The sequence below is a fragment of the Monodelphis domestica genome, chromosome 5 (genome assembly GCF_027887165.1).
Source record: "Monodelphis domestica isolate mMonDom1 chromosome 5, mMonDom1.pri, whole genome shotgun sequence".
In the NCBI taxonomy this organism is placed as follows: Eukaryota; Metazoa; Chordata; class Mammalia; order Didelphimorphia; family Didelphidae; genus Monodelphis; species Monodelphis domestica.
The window spans coordinates 238,742,256-238,762,696 of record NC_077231.1 but is presented as its reverse complement, the minus strand read 5'-3'; the positions used below and the strand labels follow the sequence as shown (position 1 = coordinate 238,762,696).

General features: G+C 37.2%; 1 protein-coding gene across 2 annotated transcripts in view; it reads left to right on the top strand.

Moving 5' to 3' along the window:
- The first annotated feature begins 735 nt into the window (after positions 1-735).
- The window catches only part of ESYT2 (extended synaptotagmin 2), a 110,512-nt gene continuing 90,806 nt past the window's right edge, over positions 736-20,441 (top strand). For both annotated transcript variants that reach the window (XM_001373397.5, XM_056799978.1), the window contains exon 1: positions 736-1,388. In XM_001373397.5, coding sequence (XP_001373434.4) covers positions 1,032-1,388 — 357 coding nt within the window. In that variant the 5' untranslated portion in view covers positions 736-1,031. The remainder of the gene's footprint in view (positions 1,389-20,441) is intronic.

Sequence of the window (20,441 nt, the reverse complement as noted above, 5' to 3'; positions counted from 1 at the left end):
AAAGACTTGAAAACTCCCCAGAGTAATCTAAACAATGCATTAGAGAAGTTTCAACTCTATTGAAATACCAATGATTTAAAAATACAACAAAACAAAATATAATAAAACACACACAAAAAACCCCCCACAACCAACCAATCCTCCCTCTCCAACAAGCGAGGCACCAGAAAGTTTAACCTCAAATTTACAGAATAATTCAACTCTGTAACAAAGGATCATCTACAATCCTCTGAACTCCCTTCCGTTAACCCGTAATGGAAAGTAACGCTTCCATGGGCTTCTGGAGCAAAAGAAGATTTGCGAGAGCCCAGGCGACTGCAAATAGCCAAACGGGTCTCCCACTTTAAATTCTGGGCCGCTGGGGAGATTAGCAATATTTGCATTGCTTCTGAAGTATCCCGAGGGATAGTGCTCAGACCAGAACTCCCTCTACTTTTCACTTTCCTGTTTTCAGCCCACCGAAGAGCCTTCTCCCGTGCAAATATTACACTAGCCGCCAGGGTGGAGGCAGCTCGTAGCCCCAGCAGGTAGCCAGCGCAGCACAGTAGGGCGCAACCGCAGAAGCTGCAGCCGCTCTCAGTAGGTGGCCCACGCGCTTCCCAGAGTCCACCTGGTAGGGGAGAGGGTCACCTCTCCCTGGGGTTAAGAGAGCCCTCCGCTCTGGGATCCCCCTCAGCCCCACCCCACCCCGCCCGCCGCCCGCCGCCCTCCGGCCTGCCCGCAGCAGCGTGCTGACGTCACGCGGCGCCTGGAAGGCGGAAGCGCGGGCGCGGCTGCGGTGGCGGCGCGAGCTGCGGCAGGAGCCGTTCCCTCCCAGTGAGAGGCGCTCGGGGCTTGGAGCAGTATGTGTCCAGCCCCTGCCCCAGCGCCGGACTTCTAGCTCAGCCCGCTCCGCCTCGCCTAACCTCGCCGGGGGCGGGGTGCCGGGGTGGGAGAGAGGGGGTGGTCGTGGGGCTGAGCCTCCCACCGCTGCCGCCGTTGCCACCGTCTCCTCCTCTGCCGCCGCCCTCGGTGGACCTCGGCGGGGCACGATGAGCGGCTCTGGGGACCGGACTCCTGGAGGAGATGCCGCCTCTAAGGCCGCGGGGGACCTCAGCACCACCGCCGCCAAAGGTCCCGGCGCGGAGCCTCCGCCTGCGATGCTGAGCGTGGACTTGCCGGGGTTGTGCGCGCAGTTCGCTCGTAGCTTCGTATTGCTGTTCCCAGTGTACGTGCTGGGCTACCTGGGGTTGAGCTTCCTGTGGATCCTGCTGGGACTGCTGCTGCTCTTCTGGTGCCGGAGGAACAAGGGCCACAAAACCTCCCGTTTCTATCGGGCGCTGGCCTTCCTGGAGAACGAGGAGCAGGCGGTGCGGCTCAGCATCTGCACCTCGGACCTGCCCGCCTGGGTGAGCCTCGTCCCCCCACCCCCGCGCCCCCCTCGGGCTTGCACCCTCCTCACTCGCCTCCCAGGATCCGCTTATATAAGGACTGTCCCCTCCCTGCCCCAGTCGTTGAACCGCTGTTCACTGAGACAGCCGACCCAACGCTGTCATTGAGCTGCATCCCCTTCTCAAACATCATCCTGGGGCACCCTCCCCGAAGAAAGTGCCCTGTCTTTTGGACACAAAACTCTGCATTTTAGCTCCCTTTATCTTGGAAGAAAGCGCACACAGGCATAGGTGCTGGAGACCCAGATTTACTGAGGGAATTATTGTAGCCTGCTACATCCTGAAGGGTCGAGCCAGAAAATCCATGTTCTTCCTTTTACTTGATCCGTAGCTTATCGGCCTCTGGGGGAAAGGATTGCTGCTCTCTGCTGTTTTCCCAGCAAGATGAGTTGTTGCTTGTTGGTTCTGAGCCAACCAAGATGCCCGTTCCTTTTTCATGTCATCCTTTCGCAAAGAAGGCCTTTGGGAATGGCCAGAGAGCTGTAATGATTTAGGCTTCCTTTCCTTTCCTTTTCCTTCCTTCCTTCCTTCCTTCCTTCCTTCCTTCCTTCCTTCCTTCCTTCCTTCCTTCCTTCCTTCCTTCCTTCCTTCCTTCCTTCCTTCCTTCCTTCCTCCCTCCCTCCCTCCCTCCCTCTTTCCCTTTTCCTTTCCCTTTCCCTTTTCCTTTCCCTTTCCCTTTCCCTTTCCCTTTCCCTTTCCCTCCTTTCCTTCCTTCAGTGAAAAAGTGAAATGGATAATGTACTCTGAATACCCCACCCACCCACCCCCACTGTCCTGAAATGAATCAGATTCTGCTGAATTCTATAGCTGGCTTTTCCTGCAACATCTCTTGAAGGCAGAGTGATTTAAAGTTTATGTTGCAGTCCTTTATGAATAACATTGTGATGCTTTGGTTTGGAAAATCAGCCATAGAATTTCCAACTTGGTTTAAACTTGAATCCAAGGGGCAGTTTTTCTAAATATGTTGATCAGTGAACATAAAGTGATCATATTGATAGGATTTCTTTTTATTTTCTGTGATTCTGTGTTTATCTGATATGATTTTCACTTCTGCCTGGTCTTCAATGAAAATGGTATGGGAATTTGAATTAAGGAGGATGTTTTTTGTTATAAAATTGCAAAAATTGAGTGAATTTTAGAAGGATCATTTGCCATATGAGAAAGAAAAGGTGTTGGATCATAAAGAACTTTGCGAAGTAGGACAAGGAAAGGAGAAAGCAGTAACAGGAAAATTGGGGAAGGATTTTGTATGTTCATTAGGATAATGATTTAGATATAAGTAGCAGAATGGATGAAGTGAATTAAAAAGGGGGTGACTAAAATTGAGTTTTGGGAAAGAAAATACCATGGTCATTGAGGAAAAATATTTTGGAGATTGTAGAGAACTAATTTATTTTCTGTATATGAAATAGGAAAGATATGGGGAAATCAGAGATCAGAAAACTGGAGTAATCAAGGTGGGAAATATCAGGAACACATACCTTCTTGGGAAGTGCAAAAGAATAAGGGAATTTTAAAAATTGAATCTTGTTAACTGAAATAAGATTAAGAAAGAAGGGAAATTGTAGAGTACCCTTGTATTTGTTGAAAGTAAGGATGGTGATGACTTCACATAAAAATAGTAATTTAACAATTATTGAGTAACCAGAAGTTAGATTTGGGTGGTATTTTGACTTAATGAGATATTTTATATATAATCATTCCAGTTTGTTGCTGTATTGAATGATTGTAGTGAAGCAAAACCAAGGAATTAGGGAGTAAAGACTTGGAAGGAGCCTTAGAGATCATCTAGTTCAACCAGATACACTCATTATCATCCCATAGAACAATTTCATTCTCTTTTCAAAAATTTTCACTGTTTTTATTCTGAAGTATTTGCTATTGAATGATCTATACCTTCAGATGTGCCACTTGACTTTGCTTTGCAATATACAGGAGACATCCCCAGTTACCTGTTGTAGTTTGTGGGGCCTGGATGGGAGATCTGAACAAAAGCATATTTAAAAGTTAAAAACAAATAAACAGTGTGGTTTCTTGCTTATCAGCTTTTACTTAATAAAGCATTCTTCCTAAATACACTTTCAGATTAAGAGACTTTTCATGGCACATCACAGTCTGTGATTCAGAGTAGGGCTGAGGCATGGAAAACATGAGTTGTATTTCCTGACTTGGAATTTTGGATTTGTATTCAGTACTATGAGGCTTATCCTGTTCAAGTTATAATATGGAAGCTAATGTTGAGGAATGAAAGTGGGCCAATTGTATAAGATTAATGTTTTTTAAAACATGTACACTTACCTTTAGATGGTTAAAATTTAAAAAAAGGAAAAGAAAGATACAGACTGGCATGTAATGACAGTATTTAAATTTTTGCATATTTTTAGTTTTTTAATAACATTTAAAAATTTTTTCTTAAATGTGCCTGTGATTTTTATTCATGTAGATAGAACTGTGGTGTCAAACTCAAGTAGAAATGGGCCACTGAACCATCTTAAGGACCCCTTGAGGGCCTTCTTTTGATTTAGAAAACTATGCATTAACATTACTTAAGTTCTGTTGTACTTTTATTTTGTTAAATATTGCCCAAATACATTTTTATCTGGTTTGGGCTGAACTGTCCCTAGGCAGTATATTTGACACCTCTGGCACTGAGAACTCAGGGTAAGAAAATTTCCTCTTTCAATGCAACTAGGCAGACACCTGTTCAGCAACTTTGATTCTTAGCAAGTTACCTGGAGCATTGAGAAATTGTGACTTAACCTGGTTACTCATGCATTCTGACTCTATTCATGAGATTGGGGTACTTCTTTCTTTGGTGGATAACATTTAGGGTAGGGATAGATGTTATTTTGATGTTTTTGGAATTTAATGCCAACACACCATGGAAAATTAAGACCTACTATGTTTAATGCATTGAAAGAGATATGAATTTTAGTTAAGACAGCTTTCAGGATCTTTGAAATTTGGAGTCTAATAAGGAAAGGTACCTTTTACAGAAAATGACAGCTGAAGATGTGAGGTGAGAGGACTTTTCTCATTGCTAATACCCGTATTTGTAATTAATATGCAATTTTGGAGTTATGACTGAGGGGAGCAATGAGGCTTCTCTGGCCCAGCCTGCTTACTTCATTTAAAAATCTAGGTAAATAGGGCTAGCTAGGTGGCTCAGTTAATAGAGAGACAAACCTAGAGACAGGAGATTCTGGGATCAAATCTGGCCCCAGACCCTTCCTAGCTGTGTGACCCTGAGCAAATCATTTAGCTTCATCTGCCTAGCCCTTAGTGTTCTGTCTTGGAATTGATGCCTAGTATCATCAATTCTAAGACAGAAGGGAAGGGTTTAAATAAATAGATAAATTCTAGATAAATGCTGAATTTTTGGCTGCCACAATAGTGGTCCACAAAAAAGTCAGGGGTTTCTTAAATAATTTTGAGATGGAAATTTTAATTACTCTAGTACTCAGGGATATGTTTTTAAATAAACATAGCTTAGCAAGTACATTATGTTATACCATATACAGTCTTATTTAACCTATTGTCGCTTTTCTCTAGGAAGAACTGCTTTGCTTTTTTAAACTTCTGAATATTACAGTACTAGCTCTGATTGCATATTGAAGTCTAAAACCAAATGAACAAAAGCAAGAAGACCAGTTACACTTTGACCACATGTAAAAGGAAGGGCAAACATTTGTTTTTTTCCTAATGTGTGACTCATTGAGTTCTACTTAACTAATCAGTTTTGGGAAGACCCTATTAAGCCTAAAACAAAACAAAACAAAACAAAAAAACAGCTTAAGTTCTACTACTTTACAGCTGTAATTGTAGCTAATAATCAAATTTCATTGTTAATCACTTCTTTGAACCAAAATAAACTCTATATTAAATTTGATTTCTAGTTTAAGCTTTAAATTCCAGGAGATTTAGATAAAATGGTAACTGAATACCTATCTTTTCTTAGACTAGGAAACATGCTTGCATATTGTTTTATGTTTATAAATGTACTACTGCTTTAAGTAAAAGAGGAAAAGGTGGTGATATAATTAAATCACTGTACTATGGAGTCTAAATACACTTAGTTAGCAATAAATGGACAAAACCATACCAAATATAAGGCAGCAAATCACTTCAACCAGTACAATGTTGTAGTTACCCATAAAATTATCAGGCCTCAGGTGTTCCAGATTCCCCACTACTAGTCTATTTCAGTATATACCATCCTCACTTGACTGCTTGGAGTTTGTAGGATGAAAGGTGATAGGAAAAATACAGTGCACTCCACATAGTGATTCTGCCTTTGTAGGTTCCCAGATTTAAATCTGGAAGGGATTTCAAAAGTTATCTATTAGTTTAGCCTCCTCAGAAACTGAGGCTGGGAGAGACTAAGTGTCCTTGACTTTTTTATCCTTGTTCTTTCTGATGTACCATGCTATATTCATTGAATTGTTGCATAAGATACTTTTCACTGGATCTCAAAACTGAAGGTCACTGAGGTAGGTGGAGAAAAGTTAATGTGCAGAAACCTGCACTGATATTTCAATTTTTCAGTACTTAAAAAGGAACTGTAATTTTGTTGGTAGAGGTACTCCTGTCACTGAAGGTATCATAGCTCCTGTATTATTTAATAGATCATCTTTGGAAATTGCTATATCTAAAAAAAAAAATCACCAGAAAGAAGTTATATACGATCAAATTTAGTCTAGTATACCCTCTTTCTCAATTTTTAAGTCTTTGTTAATTTCTCTGTCCATAGGTAGTATAACCCTCAAAATCCTAAAATTAGGTTATTCAGATATGAGGTGTTGCATGTATGCATTTAGAGTTCTAGGTGAAAGTTTCTGAAACTAGAATACTTGTAAATTCAACTTAAGTATATGTAGGCAGTCACTTTGTTAAGAATATTTTTGACAGAGGTTTAGGATGGAAAACTAACTCTGTTATTGAATGATTTTTATTCAAAGTTTTAATAAGATGTTTCTGATGAGGCATAGAAACTATAGAGACCTGTGATTTTTTTTGTTTTTTTTTTTTTTGACCAAGAACTCCCAGTTAAGGAAATTCCTTTTATTTGCCTTGACAAGTAAACACCTTTCTGCAATTTATAGTTTTGGAGCATTGCCTAGGGCACTGTGAAAGGTTGGTTTATTTGCTCATGGTCACACATCTAGCATATGTCAGGCTGGACTCTTTAATTCCATACATAGTGTTGTAAGGAATACACTTTAAACACCTCAAGGTGCTTTGACCTATTTACAGATGTACATGCCTTCAACAAAAACAGTGATGTAAAGATTGTATACCAAATCTTATTGTTAACAATATTGTGTGCTCTCTGTTTTCTCAATCTTGGGCAGGATTATAGGGACCTTGAATGAGATTTGGATTGTGAATTTTTTCTGGTGTTTTAAAAGGAAATATCAGTAACCAGGTATTACAGGAAATCTGGTTCAGGTTTTAAAATGTATTTGAATTCTCGATTACATTAAAATGTAAAGGAAATCTTTATTAGGCTATTAAAGCTCTGAATTGGTCTTTATAAAAGCATGATAGTATTTCAAATAAGTCTTTTTTTTTGCTAAGGACACAATATTTTTTGATTATTTGTCTAGGAAAGTACTAAAGTAAAATTGCAAAGTTATTTTGGAAATTACTAAGAATTGGAATCCTGAAATGTAAACACATGTTTTGCTTTTACCTTTTTGGAACCATTCCTTGACCTCAGTGACTCCTTAGGATTTAAGTAAAATTTTATAAAAATGAATCAACAACTAAATCTGAAATATATGCCCACCATACTTATATGAGTTAATAGTATTATTTTTATCTCAGAATAGTGGTATTTTTTGAACTGGAAATTAGTAATGGGAGCTGTTATATATACACAGATAATTATCTGTTTGGCTGTTATATTTCTAACTATATGTTTACATATAAAATTATATATGATATATACAATTGTTTTTGTCATGTAATTATATATGTAAAATATAACAACTCCTATTTTAAACCTAATTTTCAATTTAAAAAATGTCACTGTATATAGTACTTCTTTTTCTTTTAAACCATTACCTTAAAAAACTTTTTTTTTAAACCCTTATCTTCTGTCTTAGAATCAGTATTGTGTATTGTTTTAAGGCAGAAGAGTGGTAAGGGCTAGGCAATGGGGGTTAAGTGACTTGCCCAGGGTCACACAGCTAGGAAGTGTCTGAGGTCATTCTGAACCCAAGACCTTCTGTCTCTGGGCCTGACTCTCAATCCACTGAGAGTCTGCTCCCTAAACCATTACCTTTTGTCTTAAAGTCAACATTAAGTATTAGTTCCAAGATAGAAGAGCAATAAAGGCTTGCTTGACAATTGGGGTTAAGTGATTTGTTCAGGGTCACACAGTTAGGAAATATAATACTTCTAATAGAATGATTTTGATGATAACAATTGCATGTTGTTTTAATTTATAAAATTGTAATTATAGTATAGTAAAAATACATTTTTTCTCTATTTCTCTTCCCTTTTACATTCTTTACATAATGATTGAAGTTGCATTTTTTCTTCTCATATTTGTTGCTATTTTGTCAGATTTGAAAATAAGTATGTTTATTGGAAACTAAAAGCTTTGTGAGGATCCCTGGCTTTGCTGCTTTTCTAACAGGGTGACCTTAGACATATCTCTTAAGCTGTCTTGGCTTCAGTTTCCTCAACTGTAAAATGAAGGGTCCAGACAAGATGACCTTTTTAGCTTCGAAATCCTGTGATCCTGGGTATGATAAAATGAACTGAACATAGATAGAAGAAGTCTTATGACAGAATCTCAAACCATAATTTTAGCTGTCTCATTCCTGGGGTTCTCAAGTCTTTATAATAACTCTTATCAAAACTTATTAATTGTTTGGAAACTTTTAGCAGGGTAGTGGAACAATTGTATAAGTAAAACCTAGCTTAGAGTAGTGTTTATTTTTAAATCATTAAAATACACAATATGTGTAGCCAGATCCCTTCTTATGTAAATAACCTTTGGAAGAATAGCATTCCCCTGCACTGAGTCAGTCATTCCAGCTTTTTCCCTGACTCTGTGTCATGCTGGATATTAAATTTTGTGCATTTTAATTGATTAAAAAAAGCATATTAGAGATTTTTATAGTTAAATCAATAAACATTTATTAAACACCTCCTATGTTCCAGGAATTGTTACAAATATTAAAATTAGTTTGAGGAATAAGGCGAGTTTATAATTTTACTCAAGCTGAAAATAACTGGTCACATGACCAGCATTGGTATCATTTGGTTGTCCTTTCTCACTGAGCAATATGGTTAATATGAGTCATTGCTTTCAATAGAATGTCCTAGCCTTTGCTTTTAACAACAAATAACATACTAATATTCTAAAATTTTAAAATTCTGGAATCAGAGTATCCCTGCTAAAAGGTATCTCAGAAAAAGAACTTTATGCATGGTGAGCAGAACCTGTATTAAAAGCCTGTCTCAGATACTTACTAGTGTTTTCATTGGCAAGTCACATAACTTGAGAGCCTCTGTTTTCTCATCTGTAAAAAAAAATAAAGATGATTTGAATGCTTCATACATTACAGGGTCATTAGAGAAAATGATTTAGCTAACATAGCTAAGCACTCCTTATTTCTAGATGTTCTTTGTACCATATTATTTTCAGTTTGTCACTTATTTCAAACTTTTCAAAATTGTAATTTAAAATCATAATGTAAAAGCTGGCAGCTATTTGACTTAATTATATAATGCATATGTAGTGAGGGTTTTTTAAGACCCTCTGTTAAGCACTCTAGAGGCTCCAAACATTTTAATAAATGATCACTATCCTTAAATTATAGATTTAAATATCTTGGACATTAGCCCCACTACTTTACAGATGAGGAAATTGAGGCCTAGGGATGAGAAATTTGCCCAACATCAAAGTAAATAAGTGGCAGAGCTGGGAAATAACTCCAGATCCTCTGATTCCAAAGGCAGTGCTTTGTCTCTTATACCATGCTATTTTGTTAGCATAAAATCAAGTTAGGGAGACAGGCACAGGGGTTAAAGATTTATTCAAGAATTAATGATTAGCAGATGAATGATGTGTGTATGTGTACAGATAGACAAACAGAGAGATAGAAAATTTAGATGTGCTAGAATAGATTGTAATTACATTATGGAGAATGGAGGAATATTCTATTAGAGGGTCAATATGTAGTGCAAAAACTCCACATGTATAACTTTAGGTCGTATTCTGCTTGTTCTTCTCAATTTTCTTTTGTATTATTTTCTTTCTTATCGATCTACCTTATCTTCTGCTAGACTCATTCCCTATGGGCAAAGACCTTCCTTAAAGTTACTATTTGAACTAGTACCTACCATAATAACGGCATACAGTAGGTGTTTAATGATTAATTGAAACAAAGTATATTGGATCCACTCTCATTAAAAAACTTAAGATAACATTAATTACTTTTATTATACCCTAAGGTAAAAAGTTCAATTTAAAAAATTATAACTTTTTTTCAAAGTAGTATTTATAGTTTAATGATTAAAACAGAGTTGGAAATTGGTATATTTTAGCTTCACTTGTGGATTAGTATAACTTATCTGAACCTATATTTTATTGTTATATTTATGCCTTTATATCTGAATATTTTGAAATATTTGGAGTTCCTCAGATGAAGGGAATAAGGAAGGGATATATTTGGTAGTTAAGACTATTATCCAGCTATTGTTTCAGGCTGTGTTACACTCAAGTACTTCTAATACATTTACCATCTCTTGATTAGATCATCTCTTATTACAGAGCATGTGTCAGATTGCCTGAGCTGTTTACTTCTAGTGGAATTAATTTCAGGTTTTCTTCACTATTCCTCTTTTAGGACACAATTAGAAATTCCATTATTATATGTTTTATATATTTACTGGACAAGGAGCTTTTCTTAACCTTTTCTCATCCCCCCTTTCCTCCCACCAGGAAGAGTCCCAAAACATTTTGTCTAAAAGATTTTAAATTTCATTGTTGAAAACACAGTAAGTTGCATTTGTTATGAGTTTGTTTTACAGAATACTTTTCTCCTACCCTATGAGGTAAGTGGGGAAGTAGTACTCCTGTTTTACAGATAAAGCAACAAGAATTTATTGTGTCTATTTTGTGCCACATATTATATCTCATTGTCAAGAACTGAGAATATAAACACAAAAGTGAAATAATTTTTTTCAAATTGAGTTTACTTTTAATTTCATATTTGGAAACTGAGGCATGAGGAAGCTAAGGGATATGTCCAGAGTCACAGTAGATGTCAGACCCAGGAAGAGAACCCAGGTTTCCTCACTCAAAGTTTATCCTCCCTCTACTATAGTAGATCCTTCTCCCCAGGTAACTAGAAATTACATTGATATTGAAAATTTACTTCAATCTGTTTTGAACCTTAAAAACAAAAATCTATGCCTGCATATTAACTTAGGAAATCCATTTGGATTCTGTTTGGAGAATATGGCTAAAATTCTGTCCTCTTTGAGATTAATTTAAGCATTTTTAAATGATGGTTTGAAAATGATTAGCATTCTAAGTTTGTTACAAAGGAAACCTTGAGGAGAAAGTGTATGGTTAGCACCATGTGAGAGAGGTTATTCTCCCCTTCTCCTCAATATGTTGGACATATTCATTTGTCAGGGATGGAAAACCTGATAGAATAGCTCAGTTCTGCCAGCTTTACTGTGATCATTTTTTTTTTACCCCATTCTAGCCAGCCTATTATTTGTTTATATTATGAGAAAGAGGGGGTGGGGAAGGGAAGGGAGAATGATTTTTGACCTGTGGCAACAGAACTGTGAGACCCACAAAAGCCCTTGGAGAACTTATTGGAGAAAAGTATTAAATATGTGACCAAATGTACTTAACAGCATGACAGGTTAGAACACTGCTTCTAAGAATTTTGAGCCACTTTTAAAATGCAGTTTATATTCCACCTCCTATGGAAAGTATTTCCAAATCCTTCCTGTTATTAATACTCTTGCCTTCCTCAAATTATCTTGTATTTGTCTCTGTAAATGTCTTTATCTGATAAAATGCAAATTTTTCCAGGGCAGGGTATCCCCTATTTTCTATCCCTAGCATCTAGTGCAATCAATGTCTTGTGAAGAGTAAATGTTTGATAAATGTTTGTCCAGTGAATAAACAAACTGAAGAGCAATTTTAGGAACAATAAACCAAATGCTAGGTAGTTTGATTCAGTGAAAAATAGCATAGGAGTTAATAATAACATCATATGAAATCAGATATGCTTATATCATTGTAACCTGGAGTAGTTGAAAGGAGATGGGTCTTAAACTGGCTTGAAAGTATTATAGAATTTGGCATGAAGCAAGGGGAGGGTTCTACCCATACATTCTAGATAGGGAGAATAGATTATGCAAATTAAAGGATTAACTACTAGCTCCCTAGTCCCCAAGTGCCCTTAGCAAATAGTTACTTCTAGGCTATTGGGAAAAATCTGACCCTGGTGTGGGGAAGGCAGTGGTATTGTGGTAGACAGTGAAGAAGATGGTTTCATAGGTAGGGAGATAAATTTTATGGGGGCAGAAGGTTCAGGCTGTAGAAAGGTTTACATTTCAGTCTAAAGAAGTTTGAGCTTGATTTAATAGCTCAAGTTTTCCTGATTTGGGGAGTGACTGGATGAAAATTGTATTTTTAGAAAGATGAGGAACAGCAGTGGTTTTTAAGAATGGATTAGAGTAGAGACTAATGCTAAGGAAATCAGATAATTACTTTTTAATTAGCAGTAATGAGGGTCCACATTATCATTATAGAAGTAGGAATGGACAGAAAATAACCAGTCTTAAGAAAATTTGTCAAAGAGCCACTAACAGTGTTTTGTTTTGTTTTGTTTTGTTTTGGTTAGAAATTATATGTAAAGTATGGAGCCATGCTAGAGAAAAGGTAACTTATTGAAGTGGAGAGAAGTTGAGACTCAAAGACTAAATCATGAGGAGTAATGACTAATAATAAGTGGGAATAATTACAACTAGAGATGACACTTGTTTAATGTTTTAAGTGTAAAGCACTTTACAAATATATTGTCAACCAATAATTCCCATGTTGGTTCTATGATGTTTTGCATGTCAGCCCGAGAGGTTTGCCCAAGGTTACACAATTAGTAAGTTTATAGAGCTTTAAATGCTAGGTGGAGGAGTTCTTATTATTCTAGAAACTATAGAGAGCTTCCCACTGAAGATTTTTGAATAGGGGAGTGATTTAGTCAGATCTCTTCCTTTGAAAGATTATTTTATTAGCTGCTTGGAGAATGGGTTATAGAGGTAGAAGACTGAAAGCCGGCAGACCAGTTAGGAAGCTAGAATACTGGTTTAAGAGGGAAGTGATGAGGGCTTGAACTAGGGGGTTGGTCATGTGAGTAGAACAAAGGAGATGAACAGGAGATATGTCATTGACTTAGCATTTGGATATTGGGAGTAATATATGACTATTGGGAGTAATAGATGACTATTAGATCTACTTGTCTAGCCCTAACCTCTCTCCTGACCTCCAGGCTCATATCTCTCAAACTGCCTTAGTCCCCTTGGACTGAATAGCCCATTAAATGTAAAATGAGCATGACCATTACTATTTAGCATATCACTATCCTCCCAGTCACCTAGGCTCACAACCTTCACAACTTTGTGCCATTCTCAACTTCTCACTTTCTCACACTCAACTTACCTCCCATATCTAATCTAGCAAGTTCTGATATTTCTACCTTTGTTCCATTTTTGGTCGATTCCCCATTCTTTTATATCATCCCCTTGATGCAGGTCCTCATCTTATGACTGAACTATTGTAATAGTCTTCCCCACTCTAGGCACCTGTCCAATCTCTTATAAGCACAGGTGTGACCATACCCTTCCCTTCTACCCCATTCATTCATTTTTATAGACTCTCTCTGTTACCTCTAGGATAAGATATGAAATACTTTGGCTTCTAAAGCCTTTTTCTGGTCCCTTTCTACCCTTCCAGTCTTCTTATATCTTACCCCCCTGTCATATACTCTGTGACCCAGTGATGCTGGCCTCTCTGCCTTTCCTCACACACTATATAGACTTCATCTTTCAAATCCAAGCATTTTTACTAGCTGTTGTTCACGCCCAGATTATTTTCCTCCTCATCTCTGCCTTCTAGCTTCCTTGGCTTCTTTCAAAACTTAGATTTTTATCTTCTGCAAGAATTCTTTCCCAGCCTTCCTTAATCTTAGTGCCTCCCCTCCCCCCTAGACTACCCCTAATTTCTCTTCTATGTATCTTGTTTGTACATAATTGTTTGCATGTTGCATGTCTTCTTCATTAGACTGTAGGCTGCTTAAGAAGTGCCTGGCATACTGTAGGAGATTAATAAGTGCTGAATGACTTTGAGGTAGGAACCTGGATGACTGGAAGAGTAGTAGTATTCTTGCAGAAATAGGGAACTTTGAAGGAAATATTTAGTGGGGAAGAATGTGAGTTATCTTAGCATAGATCACAAAGACTTTATGTATTTTGATGAGAATATGAAAAGTCCCTGAATGAAGAAGAATTGGAAGGAAGAAAGATAGGACTGAAGAATGGAGAAGGAAGAATGACACAGTTGATCCCAAATGAGAGATCTAGAGTGTTGGTGTTAGGAGCAGAACTTATTAGAGTAGGTTAGGAGTGGAAAGAGAGATGTGAATATTTGGGATGCTGCAATGTAAAGAAAGGGAAAAGAGAGCCTTTGAAGAATCAATGTTGTATGCTAGAGATTAGATAGAAGCAAGATGAAAAGTAAAAACAGTCAACTACACAGGACTGTAAACCAAATGCTAGGACTTGTTAAAGGCTGACTATTAAAGATTCATGACAGGCACTTAGCTCAACATATTTAGTACTTTAAAACCTGAGCCCTCATTCCTGGTGGCAGAAAATGGATTGTCTCCTGTTAAGTCCATTAAACATTGACTTGACAGTTTAACTCTATATAGTTTGTATCCCAAAGTTTTCATTTTAATAAAGTTAAGTAATTTAGTTAGACTTTGTAATGCTCTGCAGTGGACAAGGAAAGAGGAAGGTGGGGTCATGTTAGAGAAGTAATAGAGAATGGGAGAGGGGTTGGGAACAGAGGTTATAACTTTATTGGGGAGTCCTCCTTTTATTATCAACAATGAAGAGGAAACCCTGAAGCATCCAGTAATTGACAAAGCAGTGAACTTCTGTGCCTTTCTTGAGAATACTAATATGTACTGAAAATGATGCTGCATTCTCTTGTGAGGTATACAGTGGGACTGGACTGAACTGTGAATGAATTAAATCCTTTTTTGGTGTTTCCATCAGTATCCTCTTTTTATACATTAATGTTGCATATCTTCATGTTGTCATTCTGTAGTAAGTTAAAGGCTGGCGACTAAAGATTCATGATAAGCACTTACCTTAACATATTTATTATTTTAAAATTTGAGTCCTCATTCCTAGTTGCAGAAAATGGATTGCCTGCTGTAAGTCTTATTGCTTTCACCTTTTTACTTATATCTGAACTAGGAAGGGGAGAGTTAAAAAAAAAAAAACCCAAACAGATGCAGCTGTAGACAGTATCATAGGGTTTTGTTTGAGTATATTGTCAGTATCTTGGTGGATATTATAGTGGGTGTTGGGAATGTTTATTGGTGGAAACCAAAGAGTGGTAAATTTTTCACAGTTGTTTGATATGTGAGTAACCAGGTTAAGTGCTCAGACTGCTATTTCTTAGAAAGGATGCTTTTGCTTGCCTTTGATCCTAACCACTTCCTGGTGGTTAATTATTTTAATGCTTTCTCAAAAATGAAATTATGTACTATGAGCCTATCACCTTGAAGATTCCCCTTTTCCCCCCATTTCCTCTCCCCACAAATCCCAAGACCTACTGTATAACAAAAGTTATACCATATAAATTGTAATTTTTTTCTGGGCAACCTTTTTATTTTTTATTTAATTATACTTAATTTTACTTAGTTTTTTAAGCCCTTACCTTCCATCTTGTAATCAATACTGTGTATTGGCTCCAAGGCAGAAGAGTGATAAGGGCTAGGCATGGGGGTTAAGTGACTTGCCCAGGGTCACACAGCTGGGAAGTGTTCGAGACCAGATTTAAACCTAGGACCTCCCATCTCTAGGCCTGGCTCTCAATCTACTGAGCCAGCCAGCTGCCCCCTGGGCAACTTTTTTAGATTGGGGATATTGATACTGGTAACATTATTATCTCTTTATGAAAAGGGTATCTGTACCATTATCAGCAAAGGAAGGGGAGTGGTACAAAACTTCTCATTAACATGGTCTGATCCTAGAATTTGTTGTGCTAAAATTCCAGAATTAGTTTCACTAATGATATAACTTTTGACAAGTCAATTTAGTTTTATAAATAGCTAGCTTATTAGTTTAGGGTGAATAAAAATAATTTTCTGAATAAGTAATGGTGAAGGAAACAAGCATTTATTAAGCTCATGCTGTATACCAGGCACTGGCTAAGTGTTTTACAAACGTTATCTCATTTGATTCTCCTCATCATCATTATAATAACTAACACACACTTAATATATGCTATATACTATCTTTCTTGATAATTCATAAGAACTCTGGGAGGTAGGTGCTATTATTATTCCTAATTACAAAGGAAACTGAGTCACAGTCACACAGGGATCACATAGTGAATAAGATTGAATTCCGATTTAAATTCAGAACTTCCTAATTTCAAAGATGACACTATTTGCTGAACTGCTGTTCAAAGCCTAGAATCGTTTACCACCTATGTGACTGAAGAAATTGATTGCCCTCTTTGGATCTCAGTTTCCTCATCTGTAAAATAAAATGGTTGGATGAGATGATTTCTTAAGTCTTTTCCAGCTCAACATTTATGATTCTGTGGTACCAGTTCATAATGACATAAGCAGCTAATAAAACATTTTTTTTTTTACTTTTAAAGTTGCAAGGGAGCAGCTGGGTAGCTTAGTGGATTGAGAAGTAGGCCTAGAGACGGGAGGTTCTAGGTTCAAATCTGGCCTCAGACATTTCCCAATTGTGTGGCCCTGGGCAAGTCACTTGACCCCCATTGCCTAGTGTTACAGACAAAAGAGTGGTTGCCATAAACTGTTACAGACAAAAGAGTGGTTGCCATAAATTGTGACCACGAAAATATGGGTTTCAAGACAGTGTCTTGAGTTAAATAAAAAATAAGTGGTCGCCATGGGAAAATTCCCAAATATGAATTACCCAAGTCAGCTGGATTTTATGAGGATTTTAATTAATACAAATAAAGGAATTAAGGGAAAGAAGAGAGACAGAGGAAAAGGAAATAATAGGAAAAGGCTATTCTCTTTAAGAGAGAAACTAAGTCAGTCTTTAATCACTCACCACAAGATCTTTCCAAGCAAAACTCTAGTGTTCAGAGAGACCCTCCAGTTCAGCTCCTGAGCTCAACTAAGTTCAGCCACCGAGAGTGCTCCAATTCATCTTCCTAAGCTGAACTATTCTGAACTCTCTCCGATAGAGAGATCCCAGCTCTCAGCTTCTGACCTCCTTTTAAAGAGAATTTTCTCCTATGTCACCTCCCCTAAGTTTTCACATCTACCAATCACAGTAGACGTTTTTTCCTAGGACTGCCCATTCTTGGTTTTTAGTTCTCATCTTCTCTGGGTAGATTATATCTTCTGAGTACTTCACACCTCTTTGCTAAGGTTGTCCCTTGCAAGTTTCCTGACCTTTTAGTGATTAATTTGACCTTCATAGGTACTTAGCACCCTTTTATATTAGATCTAAAAATAGACCTACCTTAAGGGCTTGACATTGATAAGTATAGGTTGGGGATTTTTTCATTGTTCAGTAAGGAGTTTTACAACTTTATCTTCCCCTAAGGTATGCCTAAGTATGGGTGGAGTAATTTTAAAGTTCCCAATACATTCCTGATCAAGTACCTCCATTGTTTAAATGGGGGATAACCTTCACCAAATGTTTTAAGGTAGAATTTGAGCAGTTTTAAGATTCACACTAGCCTTTACCACTCTTCTGCCTTGGAGCCAATATTGACTCCAAGATGGAAGGTAAGGGTTTTACTTTAAAAATACAAATAAAAAAAATTTAAAAAGTTGCAAAACACTTTATCTACATTATTTTATTTATTAGATGATTCATTTTTTGAGTTTGTTTTTTTTTACCAGACTAATATTCTTTAATTCTTTCACCTAACTTACTTAAGCATAGAATTCATACTTCCTTAAATTTATCAGTGGTATAATAGTTTAATAATATGTTTTGTTACAAGGAAAAAGTAGATAATAAATCACTTAGCTTAAAGTCTTAAAAAGTTAGTAAATAAAGTCTTAAAAAATTAGTAAATAAAAGATGCTGCTGTCAGCGAAGCCACCTAGAACAAAGCTTTTTCATATTGGTTTAAAACTTATTTGGATTTTTAAGTTATATATAACAATTCTTGCCAGCAATATGCTTTTTCCTCAGAAATATGACCCCAAACTTAATTTATATATGAGGCCAGATAGAATACTGAAAAAGGAGCATGTCAGAATGGTAGGAGTGTTAGAAAAAAACTGAACCTAAATCTCCCCTTTGGTATGAATTTCACTTGTTTTTCTTACTTGATCTCTTCCCCCTTTTCCCCCTTAAATAGTATAGGAAGATGAGAGCACTAGGCTTGGTCCTTAGTGAGATTTTTACTTTGTCTCAGCTCCTCCAAAAAATAAGGAAAGAATCTGAACAGCCCTTGCTTTTACTAAAACTCTCTCTGTAGGGCAGGGGTCCCCAAACTTGTACACAGGGGGACAGTTCACTGTCCCTCAAACCGTTGGAGGGCTGGACTATTACAAAAAATGATGAAAAAATCTGTATACCGATGTCTGGGATAGTGGAGGCTGCAGTGCTGGCTGTGATGGGCCTGTCACACCTTGCACAGGCCCTTCACTACCACCACTATACTGGGCAGCAGTATACACAGTGCGGAATCCCCTCCCCCAGGTCGCTGCTCACCATGCTGACATCTTCCATTGTGCAGCCACATAGGCGCCTTGTTCTCATTCAGTTACTCTCAGAACAAGGCACTATGCAAAGGATTATGTCACCAGAAGTAGTACTGTACCTGAGCAATGCCACATGCATTGTTCCTTTCGCTGACCACCAATGAAAGAGATGCCCCTTCAGAAAGTGCTGTGGGGGATGGATGAATGACATTGGGGGCTGCAGTTTGGGGACCCCTGCCATAGGGTTTCTTGGTCTATTCAGAATATGCAAATCACTTAACTGACTGACCCATTGAAGAAAATTTCTATATCATGCTTCCATTTGTTTTCTTTTTAGCTCAAATGGTTAAAATATGATATTAATAAGGTCAAGATCAACCATTATCTTTGTCTTTTATGGCAGTGACTTATAAGATGAACTCTGTCTCTAAAATATATGCCTTTCTCCTGTGGATCTTTGAGGGACCATGGATGGCAACATAAATCTTTTATTGCTTTTCGAAAAATAACTAAAAGCTTATGTTTTCACTGACAGTTTAATTATCATTTTGTAATAGAGATAGCACAATTAAAGTTGAAATTGGTTTTTCTTTTTCATTTCCAGAGCTGTTATCATAGTTGTGTCCATATTTTGCCTCTTATTACTTTTCTGTAGCAACTTTTTAAATGGCCTTACTCTGACTTTTTTCTTCCATTTTGTTTTATGTAACAATTGCTAGGTAAATCTTCCTAAAATGGCCCTTTTGTCCTGTTGTAACTCCTGCTTTTAAATCTGCTCTGGTGAACAATTAGCCTCTCAGATCAATTGCAAGCTCCTTGCTCAGGAATTCACAATCTCTTCCCACTGACCTTCTCTCCCTTCATCAGTCTTCATCTCCATCATCTAGGACATAATTACTTTACTTTTATTTTTTGAAGTGTAGAGCTGAGGGCAAAGGGAGGGAAGCATGGAGTCACTATAGGCAATTTGTTTTCTCTGTGCCTGGGCAGTGAAGGAAACAGAAGGCAAAGGGATTCACAGTAGTTAGGAACTACTTTTAAAGAAGTAGCTTCAGACAAGGTGGAAATAGTCAGGATCAAAAATTAGACAGAAAGGAGTACATTGCAGTTAGAAATATAAAGAAAATTTTATTGAATTATTACTTTGTGCCCTTTTTGAAGCCTTAACCCCAGATTTAGGACCTTTAATAGAAATGATTGTCTTCATTGATGAACTTGGTGGTTTTATTATTAAAGGCCATTCAGTTATAAGAGTATGATTTTGTCTATGTACTGAGACTTTAGTTGGACAAGTCTTTTCACTATTTCTAATATTCAATTATTTCATCTTTGAATTGCCCTTTCTTATGATATTGTAAGCCCTTTGAGAACAAGGACTATATTATTCATTCCTTCAGCAGGTATCTGTTAAGGACTGTGCTAAGCATATTTATGATGCAGTGTAGGTATTTTTCATTGAGCTTATACTTTAATGATATCTTTTGGTATTTTGAGTAATATGGGCACATATACTTTCAAAAGAATTAAAAAATTTTTGATATAGTGATAAGTGAATGGACTAATAGTTGCTTCTTTTGTTATTATTAAGATTTTTTTGTGGGAAATGCTTTGTTTTTAAATAGTAAAGTTTTGGAACCAACTATTATTTTTAAGGAATGGGAATATTTCATTCTCCTTGTGTTAATAATGTAATTTCTCTAAGCATATAACTCACTAGATTTTGTTGCCACTGAGAAATAAAGTGCTACTAGTTCACAGCTTATCTTTCATTAAGGTACTACTCTTGTGTTTTTTATATCAGAATTATTCATAATTAGAAACTGAACACAAATCATATTCTTAAAGTCATTTACACAAAGAAGTTTCCTTTCTACTCATTGACACGATTTAATGGTATAGTGCCTGTGGTTCTGACTGAAGTTGTATAGAAGAATTTCTGCTCCTGTTCTTGCCCAGCATTTCCTGGGGAGCAGAGGCTCTGAGGCTGCCATCCATCTCATCCACCTGAAACAGTTGGGATGATTTT